This window comes from Heteronotia binoei, chromosome 15 (genome assembly GCF_032191835.1).
Source record: "Heteronotia binoei isolate CCM8104 ecotype False Entrance Well chromosome 15, APGP_CSIRO_Hbin_v1, whole genome shotgun sequence".
Taxonomy (NCBI): domain Eukaryota; kingdom Metazoa; phylum Chordata; class Lepidosauria; order Squamata; family Gekkonidae; genus Heteronotia; species Heteronotia binoei.
In genome coordinates this window covers 31,745,144-31,762,962 of record NC_083237.1, presented here as the reverse complement: position 1 = coordinate 31,762,962, position 17,819 = coordinate 31,745,144, and the positions used below count along the sequence as shown (strand labels likewise).

At 46.0% G+C, this 17,819-nt stretch overlaps 1 protein-coding gene across 1 annotated transcript; it reads right to left on the bottom strand.

Moving 5' to 3' along the window:
• Nucleotides 1-769: 769 nt before the first annotated feature.
• On the bottom strand, nt 770-10,805 carry MFAP4 (microfibril associated protein 4). The gene is made up of 6 exons (XM_060256320.1): nt 10,607-10,805; nt 8,023-8,110; nt 5,749-5,906; nt 3,911-4,007; nt 3,301-3,483; nt 770-1,549 (listed from the first exon to the last, which is right to left on the bottom strand). Exons 1-6 carry the CDS (start codon nt 10,610-10,612, stop codon nt 1,302-1,304), a joined length of 780 nt encoding a protein of 259 aa, XP_060112303.1. The 5' UTR covers nt 10,613-10,805; the 3' UTR covers nt 770-1,301.
• Nucleotides 10,806-17,819: the final 7,014 nt, after the last annotated feature.

Genomic DNA, 17,819 nt, shown 5'->3' with positions numbered 1-17,819 from the left:
ATTTGCCATGATTGTGAGACTTCATATCAGTCTGCAACACCTTCATAGCTCAGACTCTCTGGTGTACATTCTATGGATAATTGACAGATATAGTTTTATGGGAAATTTAGTCTTGCCTCAGGGGAAGGAAGCCCCAACTTCAGGAAATCTTCTCCTAACATCTCTAGTAGTCTGTTTTGACGTTCCCAGAGGCCACAAAGTGGGGTGCAGTGTCTTCTGAGATACATGGCTGAGTTATTGTCAGATCCCAAGTGCCTTGACTTTTACGGCCATGGAACGTTTTTACTGCCTCACCCAGCCTGTCTTGAGTCCTCTTGAGAAATACGTTTATTTCACCTTCTGCCTAGAATGTATTTTTTTCCTTTCACTAATTGTTGGCTAAAATCTAAATACACAAATCCCCCCTCCCCAAGTTTAATGGAAACACCAAAAGAATGCCAGGTTTCACTAGAACTTGGCCATTACAGCGCTTAGCCTCAGGTGACTTACTTAATGAGAGAGGACAGAATCCAGATGTGAGCAAAGCAGAGTCAAAACAAACCTTTTGGCAGGACACCAGAGAAGGCTGGAGGAGTTGGAAAGGAGCATTCAGCCTGCATGCCCTTCTAATAATTTCACTGTGCACTGTGGCCCCTTCTTTTGTCCTGCCAGATGTCAGAACACAAGCCCACATTTGAAAGATTCAGTTTACTGGGTGGGATTAAAAGGGGAAAGGGGCTGGTTATGATATGAGGAACTGAATTAAGTATGGCCTACTATATCACTGTAGTTTCAGATAATAGGGCTTTATTTAAACATAAAATCCAAGGGGTACCAAGCAATAGTGATTTTTCTGGTAAAAATTTTGGTTGGCATCTCCTTCCCATACAGTCATTTTATCATTAATTCTCAGTCTGAATTATTAAGTCTCTTGCTAGTCCAGCCAATGCTACCAGTGACAGTCAATCCCAGTCCTAAATAAAATGAAGGCCATTGCAACCCATCTTCCTTATACACTTAAACCAGCCTCGGAGTGGGTTAACAGTCTTCGCTTTGCCCAAAGTACTCTGAGAAGTGTATTTTTGTGAGAGTGCTAAAATGTCTTTAAGAGATGTCGTAGCTGTGACAGCATAAAACAAGAGTGAAACTGGTTTATGTTTGTTTGTGTGGGCCAGTCCCCCACTGGACCAATCCTGGATTCCCATCTCCACAATGTAATTATTATTATTATTATTTTAAAAAATGAATTGGACAACAAGCCTACATCATCTCTCCAGTGGGTAAGTGCTAGGATGGGAATAGCCCACTCATTCTCTCGGGTCTCAGACACGGCGTATTTTCATCTCACTTTCCTTGAGGGAGTAGTAGAAGCCCTTCCAAGCAGCCCAATTAATGCCATTGGCATAGGAGAGGTGGGCCCCACCAAGGTAGAAGCCATTGAGGTTGGAGAAATGACAGCTCTTGAACCACCAAGCGCCTGAGGAGAGTGCTGCACAGTTTTGCACGTAAAGGTCCTGATCACGGTCAAAAGTGGAGAACTTCTGGCCATCATGGTAGGAGAGTGAGTCACCTGGAGGGAATACAGAGACATTACAGAAATAAAGACTTCATGAAAGCTCTTGAGTGCAGCTAGAATTATAAGCCCAATCAAATTTAGGTTTTTTGTTTTGTTTTGTTTTGTTTACTGAAGAAAAGATTCGAGAGCTAGGTACTTCATTTTACCATAGGTTTCCCATGAATTAAAGCTGTCTGATGAGGAACCTCAAGATGCCATTTCAAGCTGAAAGCTGATAGGGTGCATGTCTTAGAAGTATTGATTTCAATAATGGACATTTCTCACAAGAAAGCTAAGTTCCTAAGACCTGGTTCTCCCAACTGAGATGGTAAATCTATGCATGGGCTGTGCCACTTCAGATGAGATGGGGATGGACATGATTGATCTTTTGTAGAAAAATGTTGGCAAGGAGGTTTCTAGCCTAAATATCTCCTTGCTAATTTTCTATGTGTTTGCTTTATTCCATCACATGAGTCCTTGAAATAAAGCACCAAAAATGTCACCATCAGCCTGTGGAAAAGTTGTTTCTGAGGTTGAACAGTTAGTTCAGGATTCTCCAAACCTGTCAAGCCTGCTGGCATTTTTGGTATTTCGAGTGGGTCTCTGAGTGCCTCCAAAGCATGACTGTCATGGGAGGCAAGTCCAATCACAAAATGCTTCAAGGTTCCAAGCAGTGTTCCCTCTCAGCTGAGTTAGTGTGAGCTAGCTCACAGATTTTTAGCTTTTGGCTCACATATTTTTGTCTTAGCTCAGGAAAAATGGCCCCAGAGCAAACTAATTTATGCAGCAGCTCACAACTTTAATGCCAGAACAAAATAGAAGTCAATTGCACCTTTAAGACCAACGTAGTTTTATTCAGAACGTAAGCTTTCATGTGCATGCACACTTGGATCTAACTTTAATGCCAGTAACTCACAAAGTAGAATTTTTGCTCACAAGACTCCACAGCTTAGAGGGAGTACTGGTTCCAAGACAAGTATAGCCAAGCACTGGAAGTATCTGGTTCTGAATAGATCCTCCCTACAGGCAAAAAAAAGTGCTGCCACTTGGGCTTTTCTGAAGCATCTCTTGGACGAAGGAAGTAAAGAAAGTTAGCACTGCTTGTTGCTTGAGAGAGGCAAAGAGAGAGAGAGACTGTCTATGGCCAAGCCAGCTGTAATACACCTTCCAAGGATGAGCTCAGTGCTTTGTTGGTCAGTCACTTGGCAGAGAGTGACTCAGGGTTTTTTGTTCTATGTCCACTCTGAATCCCCCCCCCCCCCCCAAGATTCAGGAAGCGGGTACCATGAAATATATTGGCAGGCATCATAATGACCCCAAGTGGCATTCTGGAGGATGATGATCTAGGAAATGGTTCATAAGTAAAACCAAGCTTTGTACAAAGTACAAGCTGGTAGTTGTATATGTGTGACTAAGAACCTGCACCTCTGGAGTTGGATCCACTCAGTCTAAGGTGGATCAATTCTTCTCCTTACTATATCCACTGGCTCACATGGGTTTTGTTCATGCAGCTCCCATGATCCTTTTTTGAGTGGCTAAAGTGGATCCCTCCTTTGCCAGTAGAAAAGCTGGTTGGATCCAACCCTGAGGTTCTCTTTGGGAACTGGGGTTGGGTGCCACTTCTAGACCCTCTTCAAATTGAAGATAATATTTGGGGGTTTGAGCCATATGTTTGAAGGCAACTATCTTCTCATTTCTGGGAAAGAAATGGAGTAAATCATTACAGAGGGGAAAAACCGGGAACTAAGAATCTGGGGCTCTCTTACCTGCTCCCCCATCAGTGAAGCCAGACACATGAAGTGTATACCCGTCTTCCTCTGCGCTGATGGCATTGGGCGAGAGTGAGAACTCTGTATATTTGGCAAAAGCTGTGTTGTTCTCAAAATCCTCCAGCTCCACACGTAGCTCATACTTGTGCTTAAGGGTCAGGTGATGAATATTTTTCAGTCCTGAGCCAAGAGGTTAAAAAAAGCTTTTGTTAAGGTGTTCAGGTCCCTCAAACATCCCATTTATCCTTTCCTCTTGGGAGCTCTGGACAGTCTGACCTATTGTCTGCTGATGGTGCAGAGCAGAACAGACAAATGTGGGGGATCCTGGCCGTGTCTCCTGGCCGGTGACCATTGTAAACACAATTGCACTTAGCACTGGAATTGTCTGGGCCAGGGAACATGTTTTAGCTGCTTGAGGAAGAAACCCAAACAGATGGTGTTCCAACAGATTCTGGCAAAGAAAAATGTCTGAGTCCAGATCTGAAGGACAGGAAAAGGAGGCAAGCCAGAGAATGTATGGGAAAAGACAAACCCCTTTAGCACAGAATTCTTGGCCTACTCAAGAAAAGGAGAAGAGAAAGGAGGGTTGTACCCCCCGTGTATTTACCTAGCCAGTATTCGCCATCTGCCTTGCCAAAGCCAAATCTGTAGTCATTCCAGCCCCGAAAGAAACTAGCAGTACCATTGAAGCGTTTCTGGAAAACCTGAACATGATGGAAAGGAGGGGAGAGGAAGAGGCCATGTTAATGTCTTGTGTGGGGATATCCCAAGGTGCATATTGGGCTTCAACACAGAGATTATAACTCCCCAAATAACCCTAAAGATACAAGAGGCTACACGGTCAACTGCAGGTTTTTACAGGCACATATCCTTCTACCACAGAATTTTCTCCCTGAAGGCATGGTCACTCTTCCCGCTTCCAATTTTGGCTCTCATTTCTCCTGCCCCCAACTGTGACTATGCTAGACACGTCATAACTCTGTTAGAGTCCTTTTAAGCCAATCAGCAGATCTATTGAGGTTGTGAAAGACTCAGGTTCTGTTTTGTCCATTAGGAAATGAGAGATTGGTCTATTGGCCATACAAAGTGGATGTCCCAGTGATAGAACTGCCTGGAGAAGGCAGCAGAGGACATGATTTTCATAAGCTCTGCTTTCTCCATGGAAACCAGGCAATTCTCCCACTGAGCCATCAACTTCCATGGAAGGACAGGCTTCCAATCGTCTACCCACCTCATATGCCAGCCTTGCATGATGGAGAGAATGATCTTTTAGATATGTACATATCCACCCTGTTTGCATGTTACTTTGGGGGGCTATTTTCTTTTTGTTCCTTCTCCAGATGCTTCTGTTGACATGCATTTCCCCCCTTCCTCATAACTTATCATGTGCTACTTTTTTTTTAAAAAGCAGCAAGGAATAATTTCTGTAAGGAAATGTTCAACATTACCTTCCTGCATTCTGATGTGGTACAATGAATTCTTACCACTTCAGGCTTCTGCCACTCAGATCAGACCTCTGTCTGTATTACTTAGACTAAAACTGTATTGTAGTGAGCCAAATGGGATATAGAAGAAGATGTTGGATTTATATCCCGCCCTTGACTCTGAATCTCAGGGTCTCAGAGTGACTCACAATCTCCTTTACCTTCCTCCCCCACAACAAACACCCTGTGAGGTAGATGGACTGAAAGAACTCTCCCAGAAGCCCAAGGCTATTCCAGCAGCTACAAGTGGAGGAGTGGGGAATCAAACCCGGTTCTCTCAGATAAGGGTCCACACACTTAACCACTATATCAAACTGGTTTAGGATGTCAGACTAGGAGCTCAGGGATCTGGGTTCAAATGGCAAAGAAGAACACTAGGTGATGTCAGCCAGTCATTTTCTCAGTCTCATCTACCTCACAGGATTATTGTGTCCTGAGCTCTTTGGAAGATAGGTGGAATAGAAATTATTAGATCATACCTGGCTCTCCCTACCTTTGTTTTATCCTCATGGAAGCATTGTGAGGTCAATAAGGCTGAGATATTGTGAGGTCAATAAGGCTTTGTTCACATGGTAGAGTTGTGTAATTATTCTGTTACGTCCAATACATGTACAGCTGAACTTGTGAGTTTAACCTTGAATTCACCCAGGTACTGATCCCTAGTTTTATTTGTGACGTGAACATACATTAGCTTTTTTCTTACAAATATATGCTTGAACATATAGACAGGATGTCTATGAGTTCATTTGTAACATGTGAACAGGGCTGTAGTAACTGGCCTTAAAGTCACCTGGTGAGTGTAATTGACTAAGTGGGAATTTTAACACTATAACTCCAGTCCAAACACTGGATCTATTGTGGCATCTTCAAGAGCCACAATGGGACCATGGTGCGAGCGCTGAAATGGACTGCCATGCTGAAGGAGACCCACACATATGCACACCCAGTTTGCCGTAATTACCGTCCATTTTCCGTCGTCTGTGGTCATGTCACAGTACACAGGCACAGGGGAATTGGGTCCTGCCGGGTAAATGAGATACACCCCATCTGCCACGGAACCTTGTTCGTAAATGTCATCACAATCTAGTGGGAAGGCATCTTCTCCGCAGTGTTGCTGGGCTGCCCCAATGGAGAGAGGTTTGTTTTAAAACAAAGATGTAAAATGCCTTGAGGTTCAACTCCCAGCTATCTGAATCCTATTGCTTGGCACTTCTTGCTTCCTCAAGCAATATGATGTTCCAAGGGTACCTGCCTTGCAAGAAGAGCAGAACCAAGTCTTATGAACCACTACCCAAGACAGAGTTTGATGTGCTTAAACCACAGGTAGGCAACCTCCAGGACGCCAAACAGCAGCACAACAGACTGTATTTTTTCAACACAGAGAGTTAAAAGGACCAAGGCAAGCCCAGCGGCACTGGCAGAGCCCTATGGCCAAACCTGACCCTAATTCATCCCCCATTTTTGCCAGTAGGCTTTTGGCACTTGGTCTAAGGTTGATTGGCCCTCAATTAACCCAATCCATTCAGTGATTTCTGCTTGCATTGGCTCTCAGCCATGATTTTTTTTTATATCCTTTTGCAAATATACAAGTTAGGGAGAATGCCTGTGGGCAATGCTAATCTTTATTGCACCACACCTTTCCTCCTTGGAGGGCTTCCCCCAAAAGCTTATCACAGCCTGCTAAGAAAGAAAAACAGATTTCTGTTTATTTCATTGGATGCATTCCAGCTGCTGATCTGTTTCTGTCTGGCCTACATCTGATGTGTCCAGTAGACAGTAATCACTTGTCTTCAAATCCCCCTCAATGTTCATTTTAAATAGGCATACAGATTTCCTTGTTCCATTTCATTTAATCTTCTGGAAACCATCTGTGTTCTACATTCCACAATTCCCATCTAAGATGGAAGAATTTCTAAAGCTAATTCTGGAATTTAAATAATGCAACGTTTACTGAAGCTTTCAATAGAGTAAAGCAGTAGACAAGTGCACCTTTAAGATCAACTAAGTTTTATTCAGAATGTTAGCTTTCATATGCTCTAAGCAGACTTCATCAGACAAAATTGGAATGTCAAGCCGTCTTTAAATATAGAGAAAGTAGGCAGTGAGTTGGTATGTAGAGTCATGGGAATATTTTTAGCAGATTAAAAGAATCACAAATTGGGGTCTGTGTTTGTTAGTATTGTTAACTGGGCTGTAATGACAGTGGTGATAAAAAGCAGACATGTCATAGGTGTGAAGTGCCATAAATCTGTCTATCATTCTGGCTTGTTAGTTGTAGGTTTAAATGGAAGGCATGGTCTTCTGTTTATTTCCATGTGTTTTCCTTGCACTGAGAAAACACTACAAAAAAGCAGCCTTGGTATGACCTTAAAATGAGTGCATCAAGATGCTGTTGTACAGTGTTTCACCAGAGCTCCTCATACAACACCTAAAAAGAACCTTGATCATATTTTGAAAAATTCCCTATATGCAGTCTTTTATCAATGTGCACACACACATTAATCATACAGGGAGGGAAAATGCTTTTGAATTCAGAGGAAGAACTGGGTGGAGAAATTGAAAGCTACAGCAAATAGCCACATGTGGATTATTAAAGGTCCAGTTTTAATTTTAAAAGTAGTTTCTAATGCCCTATTCTCACTTTGAAAACAAGGAACAGCTAGCTTATGACCCCAAATTTCAGGGCAAAGCTTGGATGAGAATTTTGAAAGCATCCCTGATTTTAAAGTCACCAACACCTGTTGAAGGAGCATCTTTCGTTAGGGGAAAAAAAACACATCCCCTCACTTTCCACAGCAATAGCAGGATGGGACCAAAAACAATGAAGGTGGCATTGCACACATAGGAAAGTATTTGGGGAAACCTTTTAACCAGAGCATCTCAAAAGAGGTAGGCCTCCAAATTTTAGAGATGAAAAAGGAGCCCTCTCTGCGAGTGATGAGGCTAGCCGGCTGGCTATTCATCAGACCTGAGCAACCATTAAGTCTAAATCCAGAGGAGAAGCCATGTTAATCTCTTACAGCAAAATTAAGCAGTAGTCCAAGGAAACCTTGACTAACCAATTCTATTTCAATAAAAGCTTTTGTGAGTCAGAGCTAACTTCACTAGATACCTGAAGTGTACATCTGTTTCCCCACCCTTCTGTTGTTTGTCATATTAAGTATAAATTACTGCAATAGTTGTTCCTCACATAGATCCAACCAAGTGAGCCCTCGCGGACTCCAAAGGTGCCTACCTTGGGCACTGATAGCCTGTCCTTGTGCAATGGGAGACTGAACAAGGAGGAGGAGGAGAAACAGCAATCCTGGCAAAATCAGAGAGGTCTGAAAGAAAGAACATGGCTTGTGGAATACAGCAAACATGGGCACACAAGTGAAAAACTGAGGACAGAGTTCCCTCCCAGAGACCAGATTAGAAGATCAGCAGCAGGAAAATTTGCAACAGATAGAGTTTTCCACCAAGGACCACTAGCTGGACAGAATCACAGTTTTCATTTTACTTCAACAAGTAAGCTTCTAGCCCTTACAGGTCCACAGAAAAGAGGTTTATTGCATCGTACCCTATCTGAAAAACAAGACAGTACCTGCCTTCCATTATTCTCAACTGACAAATTGTTACACCCCTCCAGCACAAGCTTTGCTGTGTGGTGGTTGCCAAGAGCAGATTTCAAACAACAAGTAGACAAAGCAAGAATGAGTGGGTTTGATTTGCATGGTTTACAATCTATTTGCATAGCATGCGGATTAGGCTGTCTGGATTTGAAGAACTGGAATCTTCAGTTCTACATGGATAGCAAAGAGCCACAAAAATATCCTGAATTTAATAGCGGGGGACTGATTTTTTTTACCAGTCTCTGCTCTTCTGACTTTGACAGCAATATAATCTCCAGTGGTAAAGATTTCACTTGTTAATTTATGCAGGTCAAACAGAATGCTGTAGGAGCAACCCAGGTTGCTTTTTCATTGTCGGTCGATAGCTGTATTAATGTGAGGATCACTAAGTAACATGGCAATTAACTTTTAACTAGTGTTTGTTGGGTTCTAGAAAATGTGCCTGAGTGTTCCCCTCAGCCATAAAGCAGCATACAAAAGATATAAAAATACTGGAACAATATAATAATCTAAATCAGTGTGTTATAAACCTATGAATGATAACCAGTAAAAAGTGAATATCAAGTCAGGGTCTGGGGAGGAAGGAAGGGGAAATCCACAAAGCTAGCTCAGTACTTGAAGAAATTATTAAAGCAGGCGCTCAAAACCAGAAAACCAGTTGTTAGGCAGCAAACTGATTCCAGAAACAAGGGTCGTTTTCACACTCACCTTAATCAGCAGCGACGACCCTCTTCACCGCGCAGGATCTGCACGGATTTCGCACTAATTGCCGCGGAGCACCCAGAAGAGCCGGAAAGTCCCGGCGCTTTTGCGGCGCAAATGGAAACCGCCAAAAACTAGTTTCCATTTGCGCCGCAAAAGCGCCGGGACTTTCTGGCTCTTCTGGGTGCTCCGCGGCAATTAGTGCGAAATCCGCGCAGATCCTGCGTGGTGAAGAGGGTCGTCGCTGCTGATTAAGGTGAGTGCGAAAACGACCAAGGAGATTACAGAGTAGTCATCCACCTCACTTCTGAATACAAGCACACATCGAGAAGGACATTGGTAGATGACTTGGACCAAAAGTATATGGCAGTCTGCAGTCCTTTTTAAGTTCCCTGGTCTTTGGTCATCTTGGGCTCCCCATGCCTTTCACCCAGCTCTCACCCAAAACAAACATGGCTGCCCTGTCTCTTCTTCTGACCTGTGCCTTTGAAATCTGCTGTTTCAGCTACCCAATTTGACAACTTTAGCATCATCTAGAGCAGGAAGTCCACCAAGATGACCTGCTTTGAAATCCTGGCACAAAACCCCTGAACATTGCAAAGGATTCTGGGATATATTCAGGTCCCCAGTTCCTTCTAGGCCAGTTGAGCCTCACTGCCTCCCTTGTAATGTCAGACTACAACCAGGTTGTTCACATTATAGGGGAAAGATTTGGGTTTTTTTCAAGGAAAATTGACATTTCTTGGTTTTCACACTAAGGAATGCTTAAGAAATTTCCAAGGAACCCCGGATAAACTTGCCAACCTCTGGGTGGGACAGAGTTATCTCAGAATCTCTGCTGATTCCCAGACTACATAAATAAGTTTCTCTGGAGAAAATAGCCACTTTGGAAGGTGAACTTTGTGCCATTTGCTCCACGGAGGTCCATCCCCAAATACCACCCCCCAAATCTCCAGGAATTTTCCAACCCAGAGCCGGTAACAGAGATGACTGTGAAAACCACCAGTGGCCAAGACCCAGAATTAGGGAGAACACATTCCCAGCATTGAACCGTGTGCATAATTCCACTTGCTCACATTCATGTTACCGCTCTCTCATTCCTCTCCTGGCTCCTGTAATCCTTGCTCTGTCCTTTCCCCTTGGATTGGAAACTCCTTGAAGCTGGCATCCTCTGCCCCACCCCTCACTTTCCTCAGTTTGCAAACTATCAAGCAGTTGGTGCTATGTAAAAGAATAACAGTATTAATAATAAGCAAAAACACCCAAACCCATCTGGCACCTTGTTTCAAATCAGGATTCTCATGCTCTGCTCACAAACTGAGCACTAGACAAAGCAACAGAGGCACATCCAGAGGGCCTCAAACTCAGCTGAGTAAATGGCATCTGTGCCATTTAAAGCAATTTATATCACAGTGGGAAGGAAATGCTGCACAGAGAGACAGAGCCAGGGTTAACCTCTTCTCACCACAGCCTCATTCCACCTCCCCTCTGAGGCCCCAACATTACCTTCATGTTGTCTTAAGGTTCCTCAGTGGCAAACGTTGGTCCCCTATTTTTAAGCCTGGACAGAGTTCCCTCTAGAAGTTCTCTCTCCCGCCCACCCAACTGCCTCGCTCTGTCTGGCATGCAGGTTGTCTCTGTGTACAGCTCCCACCCCACTGCCTGCCCACCAGCACCCCCAGCCACCCACCCCAGGCCAAGGATCAGCAGACAATTTGTAAATCCTGGATTTATAGCCCAGAAAGGAGAAGGAGGGGTGTAAAACAACAGTGAGACAGGAAATGAAAGCTGGGGGAGGGGGAGGGAACCACTGAACGAGCCAGAAGCTGAGATCCTTTCCAGGACCCTTGGCATGAACATGTTGCTATTGTTCCACCATCCCACGCACGTGTGAGAGGTTTTGTGTGTGCAGAATGGAAGAGGGTGAATTCCCAAATTTGATTCTTAGGAAACTGGATTTTTGAGTGCTGTTCTGTCTAGTAGGCTTCAGAGCAAAGAATGATGGGAGACAGGTTTTCTAGAATTTCATTAATGGGAGAAGTATGTACAGCAGTGAGAGCAGTCATGTTAGGAAACAAGATAACTAAATTCTGGAAATACATGAAATTAGTGCTTTTGTTGTTGTTTGTTTTTAAAATGGGTGCTGGTACTCAGGGGTTGTTTTGTAGAAAAATAGGTGATGGAGCTCATGAAGGGATTGTTATGCAGCTGCACCTACTATTCAATGGAAAGGTTCAGGAGCTGCACTCCTGTGAGCTTCTGCTGAATTCATGGCCTTCTGGTACTTATGTATAATGTTGTGCTGATTTCCACCAATTCTTTCCTCAGGACATGGGAGAGCCCCCCTCCCCCCCAAAAAGGTGTCCTCAATGAGTGTCACCACAGAAGAACACCTTTTAGGCTAGCTGATAAAAGCTTGGGTGCAGCCAGGACTACTGTTAGTCTATTTCAGATGAGAAATGTTATCTAGTGGCTACAAGAGGGAGCAAGACTATGTGGTTTTTGGTGTGAAGTGTGAGCTTAATGATTCAAAAATAGTGGAAACAGGAAGCAAGATCTGGCTGGTTCTGTTCTTAGATTTGGAAAGCAAAGTGGGTTGTTGCCAACCTCCATGTGAGGCCTGGTGTTATCCCAGAATTGCAACTGATCTCCTAGCTACAGCAATTAGTTCCCAGGAAGGAAAGGGCAGTTATGGAGGGCAGACTCTATGGTAGGGTTGCCAAGTCCAATTAAAGAAATATCTGGGGACTTTGGGGGTGGAGCCAGGAGACATTAGGGGTGGAGCCAAGATCAAGGCTGTGACAAGCATAATTGAACTCCAAAGGGAGTTCTGGCCATCACATTTAAAGGGACGGCACACCTTTTCAATTCCATCCTTCCATAGGAAATAATGGATAGGGGCACCTTCTTTAGGGGCTCATAGAATTGGACCCCCTGGTCCAATCTTTTTGAAACTTGAGAGTTATTTTGGGGAGAGGCACTAGATGCTATACTGAAAACTTGGTGCCTCTACCCCAAAAAAACCAGCCCCCCCAGAGCCCCAGATACCCGTGGATCAATTTTCCATGATTTTCTATGGGAATAAATCTCCATAGGGAATAATAGAGTTCCTGTCAGACAATGGAATATAACTGTAATGAAATGCTTAGCCTGACTGACTCCATCTTTTAAACCATGCTATTAACCCTGGGAACAGCCTTGCATATCAAAGTAGAGGCCCCAAAATGTTACTAACAGTTAGTGTGAACATTCCTTTCCCTGAAACTAACAAAAGCTACCTTCCTTTGAAGATAAGCGCCTCCGGGGATGGCAGTTCAGCCATCCCTGTGAAGCGGCAATAACTATGAGATAAGAAGGAAGGACCGTGTGAAACCTTGCACCTTGAACTAGCAATGTTTAGAAATGTGGGTTTTTGCATAGTAACCTTTGATGTAGAATTCCTTAAGACATGCTCTAGTATGCAACACTGTATCAGTTCCAATCTTTCTCTGTTCAGATGCTATGGACTCTCGAATAAAGCCTAAACTTTGTATCAACTCAAGGTCTGGTTGATTTGAAGTTTCACTGTCTGAAATTTTGGAACTGATCCTATTTTAAGGGTTTATCCGCTCCAGCCATTTTTTAAGCCGGATGGCTGCAAAATTTCTGGATAACGGAGAACCTACTGAACCAGTGGAGGAGCCAAAGACACCCCCCCCCCCCCGTCGCCACGTTACTGGGGCTCGGGGCATGAAAGGATCCCCATTGCACTTCCAGATGATTTTCATCACCCCAAAACAATGGAACCCCGCACCTCTACCACCCTAATGGGCGAGGCACCGGGTCACCACGAGAACATACTCGCGAGGCCGGACACAGGAGATGGCAACCCGAAGCAGGGGGTAGCGGAGGAGGATCGCGGTCGAGGGGCCGATTCGGATGAGGAGAATGGGAACCCTCTGAGAGGTGAAGAGATCCTTGAGCAGATAAGAAAAGAGATGAGAGGTTGGGTGAAAGACCTCCAAAACAAGATCCAAGCCAACACAGTACACATCGCCAGAGAAGTACAATGGCAGATTGATCAGCTGCGGGCCCTCCCGCCACTGGCACCCGCCCCGCCGGCCCCACCGCTGAGCAACCCGGCAGTGCCCCCGCCACCACCTGCAAGGCCGGCCGCCCCAAGACCATTAAGCCTGGGGCTGGGGGACTTGGGAAGAGGCAGAGGGCTGGATATCACATTCGATGGCGACCCAGAAGTAGTGGAGTACTTCACGATCCAGGGCAACAGTTACATGCACTACTGAGAGCCAGTTTGGTGTAGTGGTGAAGTGTGTGGACTCTTATCTGGGAGAGCCGGGTTTGATTCCCGACTCCTCCACTTGCACCTGCTAGCATGGCCTTGGGTCAGCCATAGCTCTGGCAGAGGTTGTCCTTGAAAGGGCAGCTGCTGTGAGAGCCCTCTCCAGCCCCACCCACCTCACAGGGTGTCTGTTGTGGGGGAGGAAGGTAAAGGAGATTGTGAGTCGCTCTGAGACTCTTCGGAGTGGAGGGCGGGATATAAATCCAATATCATCATCTACTGGGGGAACACCTTTCCTGACAAGCCCAGCCGGGTAGACTACCTCGGATCGAAGCTGAAGGGGGCAGCTCGAAGATGGTACGTGAGTCTGTACGAGAGTCAGCCCCCAAACTAACCAGTGGGGGGGGTTCCTGAAAGCGATGCTATGCTAGTATGAGGACCCCCTCCAAGAGACACGAGCCCTCACTGCACTACGCGACATGCAGCAAGGGTCAAGAACGGTGAGAGAGTACACTGCGGATTTCAGGGCTCATTCTGCGAAGATTCGAGGGTGGAGCGAGGCGATGAAGATCAAAGCTTACCGACAGGGCCTCAACACGAGCCTTCTAGACCGGGCCTTCAATCAAGCCTGCCCGACCACGCTGGTGGGGTGGGTGCAGCTGGCCAGGGAGATTGAAACTAACATGAAGCGCATAGCCCTGCAATGCCAACAGCAGCAACTGGCGAAGGGGGGATGAGAGGCTTGGTCAGAAGCAAAACCCAAGGTGAAGAAGACGCAGGCCCCAGGGGGAACCCCTAAGCCATCAGGGGCCTGAAAGTGCTACCGCTGCAGCGACCCAGGGCACTTGGCGGCAAACTGCCCAGAGAAACCTTGAGCCCCCCCCCCGAACCCGAAGCCGATGGCGGCGGGCCCAAAGAAGACGCCAGGGAAGCCTAAGGAGCCCAGTCGGGGCAACACGGCCATGTCGGTGGCTATTGACAAGGATGTTATAATTGCTGACGACCTGAGTGATGAGGCTTGGGAGCCCGAGCCGGCGGAAAACAAGGATGACCTGCACTAAAAGGTGCTGGACGGCAGGTCGTGGAAATAACGGCACCATTATGGGTGAGAATAACCGGGTCCCTACTTTTTGTTCCCCTGACCCTATAAAACCCGAGACTTAAGAGGTTCATGCACGCCTGGGCCTTGATCGATTCGGGGTGCACCCAAGAGATCATAACCTCATGACTGGTAGACACTCTGGGGCTAGCACGGATGACTCTCCCCCACCCGATCCAGTTCAAGCAAATGGACAGGTCTGCAATGAGGGAGAGGCATGTACGGAGGAAACCCAGGGGCTGCCGGTGGGGATTGAAGAACATTGGGAGGTTAAAGTATTCATCATTGCTCTACCCTCCTCCTTCGATGTGGTATTGGGGGGTGGGCTGGCTTGCTAGGCACCATCCGGACATACAGTGGGGGGCGCAAACCATAGACTTTACAGACAGACGGTGCGCGCACCACCACTGGCTCAGAAAGTGGGGGTCAACTCCACCCCCTAGGAATGAGACTATGTGTGTATCGGTAGAGGAGGTCCACTCCATACCTAAAGAGTAACGGGACTTGCGGAGGGTGTTTAGCGAGGAGGAAGCCAACGAGCTGCCGCCCCATCGCAGCACCGACTGCGCGATCGAACTAATTCCGGGCCAAGAGCTCCCAAAAGCAAAACTGTATTCCATGGGGTGGGCAGAGAAAGTGGAATTGCGAAAGTTTATTGACAAGAACCTAAAGAGGGGCTTTATTAGACCGGCCACGGCCCCTCATGCTGCCCCTGTCCTCTTCCGGAAGAAGAAGGACAGGAGCCTTAGGCTGTCAAGTTGACAGATTCAAGAATGAGCCAAAGTTGATACTAAGACTACATTTATTGATAACCAGTACTCTGGCACAAGCCTCTAGCTTGCTAAGAATGAAACCAATACATTGATACATGGGTTTTAAGATACACGTCAAAAACATTCCTAAGGGGGGGGGGTTCAGGAGGAAACATTCACACATAACTACTAGATACTTTCTCAGGCGATAGCTAGCCGTTTGTCCTTGTATTATCATGCAAGGCTTCCTCCCACCTCAGGCCCTGAGAAGGCGCCGACTATTTCTTTCACACCAGCTGCAAATCAAAATAAGAAAGGGGGAAGGGAAGTAGCTAAGGGTAGAACATTAGCAGCAGTGGATCCATTATTATTTTAACCAGGCCTGATACTTAGGCCAGGATCCCCCCAGTCTTTAGTCAGAATCAGTCGATCTTGACATACTGCCCCCCTTAAGCTGACCCCCTCGGTCTCTGAGGGTGCTTAGTTAGAAACTTCTTAATCAGATCAGGGGCTGACACATCTTTTTCTGCTACCCACTCATTTTCACTAGGAAGGAAATGTTTCCATTTAATAAGATAGTACAGCTTCCCATGTTTAATTTTTGAGTCCAGGATTTCCTGGATCTCATGGTGACTCTGGCTCCCCATCTGGATAGGTTGAGGTGCTTCCGGCCGAGGATGCCAAGGGGAACAACCAGGGTCCTTCCGCAGAAGACTGCAATGAAAGACAGGGTGTACTTTACTAAACATCTTTGGTAACTCCAGCTCTACTGTAACTTTATTTATCACCCTTTTGATCTTAAAAGGACCCAGGTACTTATATGCCAATTTTTTGGATGGTTGGGTGAGTGGAAGGTTTTTTGTGGACACAAATACCGAGTCCCCTACTTTGAAATCCCAAGTGGGGACATGGCTTTTGTCATATTGTTTTTTGTAAGCCTCCTTGGCTGCTTCCAGGTTCTCCTGTATTTCCTTCCAGCTTTTAGTCAGCGTGCCCCACCACTGATCGAACGGGCTTGGCTCCTTCTTTTCGTCCCCCCCGGGAGCAAAGGGAGGGGTTTTCCCTCATACCCACTCACCGTTTGAAATGGTGAGGCTTTAGTGGAGCTGTGAACGCTATTATTATAGCAGTATTCAGCGAAGCGGAGTAGGTCCACCCAATTGGATTGTTGATGGTTAATATGACATCTTAAATACTGCTCTTATAACCCATTCACGTGTTCCGTCTTTCTGTCCGTCTGCGGGTGGTAGGCGGAACTCAACCCCTGCTGCATTCCCATTAGTTTGCAAAACTCCCGCCAGAAGTTGGCAAGGAATTGTGGGCCGCAGTCGCTAATCGCCTTGTCTGGGATTGAGTGTAGTTTGGTTACGTGGTTGAAGAATAAGTAAGCTAGTTTCTTGGCGGTGGGGAGTTAGGCGCAGGGAATGAAATGGGCTTGTTTGGAAAAAGTGTCCACTACCACCAATATTACTGTTTTGCCATGAGAGGGCGATAGCTCCACAATGAAGTCCATGGAGACTATTGACCAGGGTCTAGAGGCAATCTCCAGTGGTTTGAGTAGTCCGGGGGGTTCCCCCCCTTCTTTTGGCCATTATGCAAATGGGGCAAGTAGACACGAACTTGGATATATCCTTTTTCATGGAGGGCCACCAAAATGTCTGTTAACCAAATGCAGGGTCTTGATGTACCCAAAGTGCCCAGCCAGTTTGTTGGAGTGGCAGAACTGTAACACTTCTGATCTTATGGTCTTGGGAACATATAACTTTTCTCCCTTGTACCATAGCCCATCCTCTCGTTTCTGAATTTTCCCTGGCCATTCTTCCCCCTCCTTCTCGATTTCTGCTGCCATTTTTTCTGTCCCCCACCCCTCCAGTTGGCGTTTCTTTTGCGACCGGGTGGTTACAACCGCGGCCACCTGGGTGGGTGGAATCAAGGAGTCCACTATCTCTTCTCTCTGGCTATTGTGCTGGGGCAGGCGGGATAGTGTGTCCGCTAAAAAGTTTTTTGTGCCCGGGATGTGCTTGAGCACAAAATCGAATTTAGAAAAGAACCCTGTGAAGCGGCAATAACTATGAGATAAGAAGGAAGGACCGTATGAAACCTTGCACCTCGAACTAGCAATGTTTAGAAATGTGGGTTTTTGCATAGTAACCTTTGATGTAGAATTCCTTAAGACATGCTCTAGTATGCAACACTGTATCAGTTCCAATCTTTCTCTGTTCAGATGCTATGGACTCTCAAATAAAGCCTAAACTTTGTATCAACTCAAGGTCTGGTTGATTTGAAGTTCCACTGTCTGACAGTTCCCAGCAGACATTTCCCTCCCCTCCCCCCACTTTCTGACGACCCTGAAGTGGGGGGAGGGCCTTCAAACCTGGCATCCCCTGCCCCCACCTGGGGGTTGGCAACCCTACTCTATGGCATTGTTTCCCCAGTGAGTTCCCTCCCCTTCCTGAATGCTGCTTTTCCAGGTACCACCCCAAATCCCCAAGTCAGTTGGCAAATCATGTGTGTGTGTATGACACAAGTCACTTTGTGAATCCCCAAGCTGACTTTCAGACACTCATAGCATTGGGGAACGAATGCTCC

Coding starts and splice junctions, on each gene's coding strand:
- MFAP4 (XM_060256320.1), bottom strand. Junction 4,008..5,748: donor CAGACGACGGAAAATGGACG/GTAATTACGGCA, acceptor CATCATGTTCAG/GTTTTCCAGAAACGCTTCAA. Junction 1,550..3,300: donor CTTCACTGATGGGGGAGCAG/GTAAGAGAGCCC, acceptor TATTCCCTCCAG/GTGACTCACTCTCCTACCAT.